At 35.6% G+C, this 10,555-nt stretch overlaps 2 protein-coding genes across 3 annotated transcripts; both read left to right on the top strand.

Annotated features, from left to right (window-relative positions):
• The first annotated feature begins 294 nt into the window (after positions 1-294).
• Positions 295-1,668, top strand: LOC105955415 (GRIP/coiled-coil protein). Of its 2 annotated transcripts, XM_088820055.1 has the most exons (3): positions 295-640; positions 1,381-1,481; positions 1,565-1,668. In XM_088820055.1, exons 1-2 carry the CDS (start codon positions 422-424, stop codon positions 1,444-1,446), a joined length of 285 nt encoding a protein of 94 aa, XP_088676181.1. In that variant the 5' UTR covers positions 295-421; the 3' UTR covers positions 1,447-1,481; positions 1,565-1,668. The 2 variants fall into 2 exon arrangements, with proteins under 2 accessions (XP_088676181.1, XP_012834584.1); XM_012979130.2 differs by having other exon boundaries at positions 1,381-1,668.
• A 2,132-nt stretch (positions 1,669-3,800) lies between these two features.
• CPSF73-II (cleavage and polyadenylation specificity factor 73 kDa subunit-II) lies at positions 3,801-10,202 on the top strand. Its single transcript, XM_012979357.2, has 12 exons — positions 3,801-3,973; positions 4,108-4,361; positions 4,468-4,585; positions 5,444-5,517; positions 6,399-6,535; positions 6,780-6,843; positions 7,498-7,563; positions 7,774-7,843; positions 8,428-8,532; positions 8,698-8,836; positions 9,017-9,116; positions 9,295-10,202. Exons 1-12 carry the CDS (start codon positions 3,949-3,951, stop codon positions 10,072-10,074), a joined length of 1,932 nt encoding a protein of 643 aa, XP_012834811.1. The 5' UTR covers positions 3,801-3,948; the 3' UTR covers positions 10,075-10,202.
• Positions 10,203-10,555: the final 353 nt, after the last annotated feature.

Here is a 10,555-nt window from a genome sequence, read left to right as displayed (position 1 = left end):
GGACTTGTAAGAAAATTTAATGTCGGAGTGATTGCAATTACCCAAACATGAAGAATTTTTTTTTTCGTAATTTGACATTATCTCATGGGGCAACCATAATTTACCCTAATAAATATTGGAGTAGAGTTGTAAGATATTTTTATTTTATTTATTATCTATATTTTTTGGAGTGTTTGATCAATTTACTATAAAAAAGTGGGCCATTTTATAAATTCTAACATATTTTAATATTAAAAAGAAAAAAAAGAAACGCGCATTATGGTGAAGTCAATAATTTGGGAGGACCTATAAATAAATAGAAACAAAATTAGAAGAAGCAAAAATCCCCAAATTTCTTCACTTCTGACCTACAATTTTTCATCCATTCGCAGAATCGATCGTGAATTCATCACATCATCGTTTTACAGTGAGCAGATAAATCATGGCTAAGAGAACCGGTGCGCCGGGGATGATCGGATTCGACGGCGTCCGCCGCCGAAGGGAAGAATCTTCGTCGTCGTCTTCGCCATCGTCATTTTCAGCACCGTCGTCTTTGTTGACTCGGGGCGTCAACTCGGTTTTCACCTTCGTCCGCTTCGCCGAGTTCGAGATTCTCTTCGTCCTCTTCTTCCTCGTTGCTTTTCTCATCTTCAAAGATCTGGTTAGATTCGTTCTTTGCTATTTCCATTTTGTTTTTTTTTTCCTTATGCTTTTTGAATTTTGATTGTGGCTGAGTTATGCTTAGAACACTCTGTTATGTTTTAATTCTTCGAATTTAGCTGGAATCAAGGATTTCTTTGCATCATGTTAAAACTCTCAAATCTCAATTTAAGCATATCAAATCCATCAATGGTGATTCGACTCAATTTCCATGCATATAGAGTTGGGATAAATTCTGTGAAATTGCTTCATGATATTAAGATTTTACCTTCAATCGTATTCGACGAGATGATTTTCTTTTGGCTTGCTACAGAAAAAAAAAAGTTTGATTGTTTCGGCATTCAATCGTAAAAATCAGCTCATAATCCTTTACTCGTACTTATTCAATTGGAAGTCTTTTACGACTTAGATGTTCGTATTTCCTCGAAAAAGTGATTAGATCGATGGCATTTGGTATATTACGCATTTGGTATATTACGTATTAATTTGACCCATAAGCGGTACTGCTATTACGATATCAAAATTCGATATGAGATTAATGCTAAGTGTGTTTTCATCCCTATCGATTTGCACCCCCTTCGTATGTTATTGTATATCCAAATCGTGCATTTGCCTTGTAATTAAGTTCCACCTGCATTTTCTTATATCTTAAAATATGTATCGTGCAAATTGATTTTTCAATATCGTACCATTTATGCGGCTCGAGAGTTTACGTAACCATCTGCCTTGAATGTTGACCAGACCTCAAGACCGGAATACAATGACATTCTCGTGAGGAAGCCCGGTGGAAGTGATTGGGGATCTTAGTAGACTGAACGGTTATTCGCGTATCGCAGCCACATGTGCGAGTCTTTACGTTTAGATTAAATTGTTCGTTTGTTATTTTGTTTTTTCCCATGTAAAAGTTGACATTTTTGTGACACAGGTTTAAGGATGATCTGAAGGACTCCTTTCTTATAGCACAAGAGGGGTTTTCTTCTTCATGCTTGTTGACATTATCGTATATATAAACTTGTATCTATTTTCCCATTTGCTGGATAAACTGAATCCCGAACTAATGGTGCATTTGAAGGAAAATTTTGAAATGAAAAATGAGTCCAAATGGAGAAATTTCCATCCACCAAAATTGTTTAAAAAACGATTAACAATGAGAGTTATAAATTTTATGGTAAATTACGAAAACCTCCTTGAACTTGGGCTAAATTATGAAAAACACCTCATCTATCTGTAATTGCCGAAATTCCCCTGACGTTTGTTTTCGTTTTACAACGACCCCCTTATGGTGTGATTTCTCATGGAAACTTTTTGATTCCAAAGAATATACACGTAAAAAAGTACCGATTATACACGTAAAGACGTAGCAGATTGAAGGTAGCCATGCACAAATGTTTAAAAAATGTCCATGTATGCGATGGTGGTTCATACTAGCAATCCATAAAGTTGTGGTATTGCAATGTGATGTTGCATAAATGAGGTTGCCGCTGAAGGTATACCAAGACCATTTATATTTTCAGGAGATATTCCCTGAAAAAAAAAAATTGCATGAAAATCACACCATAAGAGAGTCGGTCAAGAAAGGAAACAAATATCAGGGGTTTTAGTAATTAAAGATAGATGAGGGCGTTTTTTTGTAATGTAGTCTAAGATCAGAGGGGTTTTCGTATTTTTACCCATTTTTAATTGATGGCAAAAGGGGTCCTTGTATAATTAGATCAACTCCAAAGGAGGCAATCATAATTAATATACCCAATTTTCAATTATAATTATACATATTTTTATAGAGTAAACTGCAAAAGGTACCCCTGTGTAATCTCAAAATAGCAAAAACCCCCCTGTGATAAATAAATTAGCAAAAACCCCCCTGTGTTTTTTTTTAAATAGCACACTTGACCCACTATCAATTTAAGGGCTGACCTTGTGTAAATAGACAAAAAAACCCCTGTGAAATGTCTATTTTTATAGTATTAAAAAAGCACAAATGAGATATTTAAATTCTTTTTTTTTTATTTGAAGTAAAATATTTAAATGAGATATTTAAATTCTTACTTTCTAATGTTCTAACTATTTTATTTTTTTATACTGATAAAAACTAATTTTATTTTTGTTATATCTTTTAATTAAAAAAATGGAAAGGGGTTTTTTTATTTTTAAAATTATAATATAATTTCTTTATAACTTTTAAATTATTCATACACTAAATTATGTTAAAGAAAAAAAAATTACAATATTATTTATATGTTTATTGATGATTTTTTTTTTTTTAATATAATATTTCCATTTAATTTGTATACTAAATTTTTAATAATCAGAAAAAGTCAAGAAAATCAAAAAAAAAAAAAAAAAAAAAAAAAAAATCGAATCATCATCATCTTCAACGATTTGAATCCCGATGCCATCTCCATCGTCTTCCCACTTAATTATTGAATCCCAACCAGCAAAAACAAACTAGAAAATTCTATCTATTTTTTTTGTCAAGATCCAAAACCAAACAAAACAAAAATTAAAAACAATGGGAAAGAAGCTAGTTTTGTTTCTTCAAACCTAGCAACAACACCAAAAAAGAAAATAAAAAAAAAATCCACAAAATCCGTTGAACACGAACGCATATGTGATATGTGGTGAACAAAGGCTCGAACGCCAGTTTGTAATCGGGGTTGTAGGGCTCCGCTAGGCTCCAATTGCCGCCGCCGCCGCCGAAGAGGGCTTCTAGATCAGAGTCCGGAAGCTCCTCCGATCGTCAGCGCCTTTGTTCGTCCTCACGAAGTGCTCGATCCTGGACTTCGCGCGGCGTCTATTGTAGAGCAGCACAGCGGAGCAGCCGACGGTGGAGGCTGTGCTGCGGTGGTGGGAGGAGGCCGGTTGAATTGAAGTTGGGAAGATGGAGATTAAGGTTTGTGTAACCCTAAAAATCATGAAATTACATATTAATAAAATTTGGGGGTAATTATGTAATTTCAGGTCTAAAAAATCTTCACCAGCTGCACACTCGGCGAGTGTGCAACACGAAAATGCACTAGGGGGGTTTTTGCCTTTAACAAAATTTCATAGGGGGGTTTTTGCTAGTTTATTTATCATAGGGGGGTTTTTGCTAGTTTGAAATTACACAGGGGTACTTTTTGCAGTTTACTCTATTTTTATATGTTTCTATTATATTTTATATTATATTATAATATTATATACAATAAATCTGTTTTAATTAACTTTTAAGACTATCAAATGTGATTCTTCCTACCGCAGTTGTGACCCTCTCCATCGCCGCTCAAGTACCGGACGCGCCGTCGTCACTATACCGGCGGAGCAACTACTGCCATGGCTATTGAATGCCTTGTCCTAGGTAAATAAACAAAACAAACACATTCTGAAAAAAATTCTAGTATCTCAAACTTCGTACTCTTTCTGTTTGATGAAATGCCTCAAAGACAAAGAGTGCATTTCTCCTCTCCCTGACAATCCATATAAATTTGGCAGGCGCAGGACAAGATGTTGGGAAGAGCTGCGTGATTGTGAAGATAAACGGTAAGAGCATAATGTTCGACTGCGGAATCCATACAGGCTACCAAGATCACCGCCGATACCCCGACTTTTCTTTGATTTCGGCAAACTCCGGTGACTTTACTGATTCACTCTCATGCATAATTATCACACACTTTCATTTGGATCACATTGGAGCCCTACCGTATTTTACTCAAGTTTGTGGCTACAATGGCCCCATTTACATGACCGTATGTTTTCGGAACTTGTTTCGTTTGTTTAGATTTTTTCATTCACCTTTTGTGTTTGCTTATAAAATTTGGTTCTCTGTGATCGATTTCCTTTTTAATGAACCAGTATCCGACAAAAGCCCTGGCTCCAATAATGCTTGAGGATTATCGGAAACTGATATTTGAAGGAAGGGAAGAGGAAAAGCAGTTCAGTTCCGAGGATATTGCTGAATGTATGAAGAAAGGTACATGATTTAACTTCCTTCCTTCTTGTAAGTTATAGTCTTGTTTTTTTTGTGAACTCGAGCATAAAAATTGAGGCGATTTATGTTACCAGTATTATATTCAAAAAAATTGTCCTTAGAGTGGGAATACCTGCAACATAATTATTTTACTTGTTTTCAACATTAAGACAAAATAATTTTATCTTAGATTCGAATATAAGATAAACAGGAAAGGAAATTTTTGAATTAAGGCATCCACATGACCACACTGTTTTCAATTCAATCCAACTCATGCGACAGCAAGTAAAAACTGTACTCCGTGCACAGACTTTCGTCTTTCTTCGATGATTGGACTTGAAACTTTACCTATCTGACAAGCTAAACTTAATACATAAGCAATACATATATATTTTTTTTTGGAGAAGCTTGTCCTTAACCAGCCTCAGTTGCGTTTGTGATCTCATAGAATTTCGGTCCTCTTTGTTTCTTTTGAATTCAATCATTTCCTTAAAGCTATTCTTTGTCTCTTGGTGACTCCTCAGATTCAAGAGTATGTTTGAGGAGTCAACTGTAGCACACCAGATAATGTGCCTCCTATATCAACTATTGCATTAGACACTTGTTTCTTAGTTGGGCTGGTCTTACTTTCTTATGTAAGTTCTGTTATTATTCAGTCGTTCTGATGAACTGTGTACTAAATTGTGAGGCATAATTATTGAGGCTTAGGGTAATTAGGAACCCTAAGTGGTACCTTTTTAATAATTATAAAATTGATGCTGGACTTGAGAGATACATTGCTTGATTTTGTGAGGGTGTCTGTTTGTTGTGCTCCTAAATCATCTTATTAATGCACTTTTTACTCGTGTTTCTGCAACACAGTCACTGCAGTAGATCTGAAGCAGACTATTCAGGTTGATAAAGACCTCCAGATTCGTGCATACTACGCAGGGCATGTAAGGTTTCTGAAACTTTTTCCTTCGAACACACACATGTTCAGTGCTCCCATATATAATTGTGCACCAATGCATTCTACTTTTATGGAGTGATCTATTAAACTTGTTAGTCTTAGGAGTAAGGGTTAACATGTCATAAATGTAAATATATCTTTCCATTAGCTCATTATATACCGAGAGTTGAAAATTAAATTAATCCAAAAAATCCATTATACGTGGAATAAATACCAAATGGTATTGGAAATGAGTTGTCCTAAGGCTCACGCAGTATCAATTCGCAGGAGCCAGCAGGCCACGGGTTAAGAGAAAAATTGGAAGGCACATTCCTACCCTATGAATTTCTAGTCGTCTGTTATATTGATAGAAAAAATAAAAGTAACTTGAGAGTACAAAACTACCCTTGATGAATTGATATTATGTCCATCTGATGTTAAGTTGTGAACTTGTATATTTTGAGACTTACGGTCTACCCTACGAAGACATTACACCATGGCATCCTTGTCCTTCAACTAACTTCTGACAGGTGTTGTTGCAGTATCCTATTTTGCTTATATCGTGGTACTATTTGTTAGAACACCCGAAACAGACTTGAAACCATTAGTAATAAGTTGGTTCTATATGAAATGAGGTTCTCTCTTGGGATTAAGGATTTGTTGTTTTCTCCTTCAAGGGTTTATGTAGTATCCTGCATGTTTTATTCTAATTTTGAACTTTGCGTTGTTGTAACAAAGCCAATCAACCTTGCAACAAACTTTCAAAAATTGTAATTTCGAAGTTTATATCTGTTCGTCAGATGTTTTTTTGTATGAATTTCGTGCTTTTTTTTCTTCTGAAAAGATCTCCATTTTTTTATCCCATAATCTTTAAAACATGATTCTTAGGTTATTGGGGCTGCAATGTTTTATGCCAAAGTGGGAGATTCTGCCATGGTGTATACTGGGGATTACAACATGACAGCTGATAGACACCTTGGAGCAGCTCAAATTGACCGACTGCAGCTGGACCTTGTTATAACTGAGTAAGAGTGCACTGATTATACCTTACTAATTATAAATTGTGATGATTGTTGTTTGTTTGGATGTACGTGGTTGGTCCCATGGACATAGTTCTGGTCTTTAATTTACGCAATGTGAAATGTATTTCATAGGTCTTTTATGGTTTGTGCGTACATCTCCCATTCTTCATTCTGTATGCAGACAGTTGCCTGATCTACGTGTATAATATTTATATTAAAGGCAACCTCCAAATGTTGTGTTGGACAGGTCGACCTATGCAACGTCATATCGTGATTCAAAATATGTTCGAGAGAGAGAATTTCTGAAAGTGGTACGGATCTTCAATCGATTGCATTTCCTTCGCTTGATATGTTTTATTATTCTATTTTTGTACTCACCTTTATCATTGTCCCATGAAAGTATAATTTACTACTTTTAGTTGTCGGTTTTTTGTTTCTTTTATACTCAGTGGAACTTATTTGATTCTTACGTTGCAATTAACATGATGAAGATGGAATATCCGATAGAGTCTCATTCCTCATTACGATCTTCAAAAAACATATGTTTGAAGATACAGTGTACTTAATTTCAACCAGGAATTCATCAGGCAACAATTTCCAAATTTTCTGAACTTTTTTGGAATGAAACTAGAACTAGTTATTCACTACCGAAAAAAATAGATATATTTCCAAAAGTGCTAGTTCGCCCCTAATTGTTAACCCGCTAATTGGGAAGAGCAACTAGGGGGAACCACATAAACAAAGGAAATAAATGACGGAGGGAGATGCAGTGAATCAAAATGGAAAAAAATGTCATGGTATTTATACTACATCCGTAATACAATCAAACATCCCAAAATATCACAATTAACATCCTCTTATAAATGATAAACATTACAATGGAATCTTGTTTTTTCATATGATATCTTTTATTTCATAATATGCATCTGATTTACTTTAATTCACATCACTGATGCTTCTTGCAGGTGCACAATTGTGTGGCTGGTGGGGGAAAGGTTCTAATTCCGACATTTGCTCTTGGGAGAGCTCAGGTCTTTTCTTTACTTCATCACCAATTTTATCTCGGTTTTAGTTTGATATATCTTAGCAAGTGCAGTTCAATTCACTAGAGTGAGATAAGAAATATATGTAGTTTATTGTTGGTAATTTATCTAAAGAGTCTGTAGTTCTTTCGGTAGACTGAAACTCTGATAAAGAGAACACATTTCTTGTAATGCATGCATGACAAAAATATCCTGCAGGAGCTCTGTATGATATTAGATGACTACTGGGAGAAGACGAATCTTAAAGTGCCTATATATTTCTCAGCAGGTACGTCTTCACTAGTGCCTTACTGTATTACTTGTTCGGTTTGTGTTTTGGCCAATGCTATGCTACATCTGTACAAGCACTAAGTGGTGCTAGGCATATATAAAGTCACAATTATGGACCAAGCAAAAGATTTTTAGCTCCACTCCTGCTGAAATTCTCGCAGAATAGATGATAGGATAAGCTCTCGAGTCTCATTTATTATGAGTCCTAATACGCGTGTGTGTGTATTAATTCAGATTGTGGAGATGTTAGCAAGGCATGCACTGCAAAAGAAATAAATAGTCATTTATTGTTGCTTTTATTTTATTTTATTTTTTATATGTCGCCTTGCTTGACATAAAACTTTTTCATATGGCCCTAAATTAATGCAGATACTCTTTCGAACAATAGGCAATAAGTGATCTGTCTTTATATACTGTCAATAGTTATATATTATACACCTATGAACTTGATTTTATTGTAAACCTTCGATTAATTGGAATTCTTTACAGACAGGATACAAGATTTTTTGTCCATCTATAAAGTTCTCAAGCCAGTGAATTGTTGATCGTACTACTGACCTGTTTAGTTGGATTCATTCTCAGGTTTGACCTTACAAGCAAATATGTATTATAAAATTCTCATCAACTGGACTAGCCAAAAGGTCAAAGATACTTATACTACACGCAATCCATTCGACTTCAAAAATGGTAAGTCTGCATCTTTCTGAATTGGCAGAATCCCAAAAAGAACTCAACTGTATGACGGCCTAGTTACCTGCTTTTTAAGTAGGCAAATATTACAACACATTGAAAATATGATGTGAATACATTAAAATGCCTCGTTGGAAGTAGAACTAAAATCCGATAATACAGTCTGCAGTTTCGATCGTTCGTTGATACACGCCCCCGGACCATGTGTTCTTTTTGCTACACCGGCAATGATAAGTGGTTTCTCACTTGATGTTTTCAAGCTGTGGGCTCCAGATGAAAGGAATCTTGTAACACTAACTGGGTATGTTTTTCATTCTTACTGATTATGAAATTATTCAGATTTATTAAGAAAAGTAGACAAGTAATATATCTTACACCTCAGAAATCTCTCTTTCATAGCTGTCATTCTACCTTTTTTTTTTTTGGTTTCAATGTTTGCAACTTCGACTTGTCTTAATCCTTCTCGGGAATCTTTCATCAGATATTGTGGATCTGGAACTATAGGACGCAAACTGATGGTAGCCAAACCACCGACCCGAATTACGCTCGATGACAATGTCCAACTCGATGTGCGCTGCCAGGTTCTTGTTCTTCTCATTATCTCAGTTGAAATAAATTTCCTTTTTAAAACTTTTATTTCATTTATCTGGATATGAAATTTCCTTTTGTTATCCGAATGTGTGTCACAATTCAATATCTTTCTACATTTACATCTAATTAACATTTAACAGTGTCCCAACTTTTATTTCCCCCCTCCAGATTTATCAACTATCTTTTAGTCCTCATACCGATGCCAAAGGAATCATGGATCTCGTAAAGTTTCTCTCCCCGAAGCACGTGATTCTTGTACATGGAGAAAAGCCTAAAATGGTCAAGCTGAAAGAAATAATCGAGTCTGAATTGGAAATTCCATGTTACCATCCAGCAAACCACGAAACTTTGCACATTCCTTCGACTCGTCGCATTGAAGCCAGCGCCTCGGATGCGTTTCTGCAGAGTTGCCTGTGTCCAAATTTCAAGTTTTTGAAAACCGACCCTAGACAAGATTCTGAATTGGACGATGACTCCAACAACAAGAGAAAAATGCCTCAGTTGCAGGTTTGTGAGAATAGAGTGGCTCAAGGGTTGTTAATAACCCTACAGAAGAATCAGAGTCGAAAAGTAGTAACTGAAAATGAATTGATTGACACCATAGGAACAGAAATTCATGAAGAGAAGTTTGCTTACTGTTGCCCTATATACTTTCCCAATTCGGAAAGTAGAGATATATCTTCGTTCCACCTTATATTATTCGGAAAGCTTTCCAGAGAATTTCCGGATCTTAATATACAAGATTGCGAAGATGTTATACGAATTCAGTCGTTTGTCGGATCTTTTTGTTCGAAGGCAAAGTGCCCTTACAGGACTGATGTTAGTTTTCAGAGTGTATTGGACACTGTACATTTCTGCTGCGCGTGGTCAATGGGAGATGAAGAGCTTGCTTGGAGAGTAATTTCAACTATGAAAAATTTGAAGTTGAGCGATCGCATAGAGACGTAAAAAGAAAAAGCTTAGTATTAAATCTTTGGTCGATTGGCGGATTATTTATTAGTCCTGTTTATTTAGCTCATAGGTATTTCTTGACGTATCGAATATTTGAGAAATATATTTACCTTTGAAGACAGCAATTTACATAGAGTTATGGGGTCCAAATTGTCGTTGAACCATAGGTTGACAACTTGATAGAGCCTACCAACTGATTGGATATCCATTTCTACAGCTCAGTAACAATCACCGTAAACGGCAACACGCACAATGGCCCCTAGGTCCGAGATTGAGACGTGTTACAAGAATGACAACTGCACCTAAGCAACCAAAATGCATAAATACGAATGTTACAGCTACAAGTGGATAGAAATATTCTACCGAAGTAAATAACAAGTGAGTCGTTCTTCTCTTCTTGTGGCGTTTCTTTTCCCTGATAGCTTTTTACTTGCTCTCTTTGACTCGAACTGGATGGATAAGATTTTCTCCCTAGCCT

Source organism: Erythranthe guttata, chromosome 6 (genome assembly GCF_056151865.1).
Source record: "Erythranthe guttata isolate IM_541 chromosome 6, IM_541, whole genome shotgun sequence".
Lineage (NCBI taxonomy): Eukaryota > Viridiplantae > Streptophyta > Magnoliopsida > Lamiales > Phrymaceae > Erythranthe > Erythranthe guttata.
The sequence above is the reverse complement of the archived record's forward strand: the minus strand, read 5'-3'. Positions and strand labels throughout refer to the sequence as shown.

Bases quoted from the DNA above. Each gene is read 5' to 3' on its own strand.
- CPSF73-II (XM_012979357.2), top strand. From the start codon at position 3,949: ATGGCTATTGAATGCCTTGTCCTAG. The intron at 7,844-8,427 runs GTACGTCTTCAC...ATTCATTCTCAG, and splicing joins GCCTATATATTTCTCAGCAG to GTTTGACCTTACAAGCAAAT. The intron at 8,533-8,697 runs GTAAGTCTGCAT...CCGATAATACAG, and splicing joins TCCATTCGACTTCAAAAATG to TCTGCAGTTTCGATCGTTCG.
- LOC105955415 (XM_088820055.1), top strand. From the start codon at position 422: ATGGCTAAGAGAACCGGTGCGCCGGGGATGATCGGATTCGACGGCGTC. The intron at 641-1,380 runs GTTAGATTCGTT...AATGTTGACCAG, and splicing joins TTCTCATCTTCAAAGATCTG to ACCTCAAGACCGGAATACAA.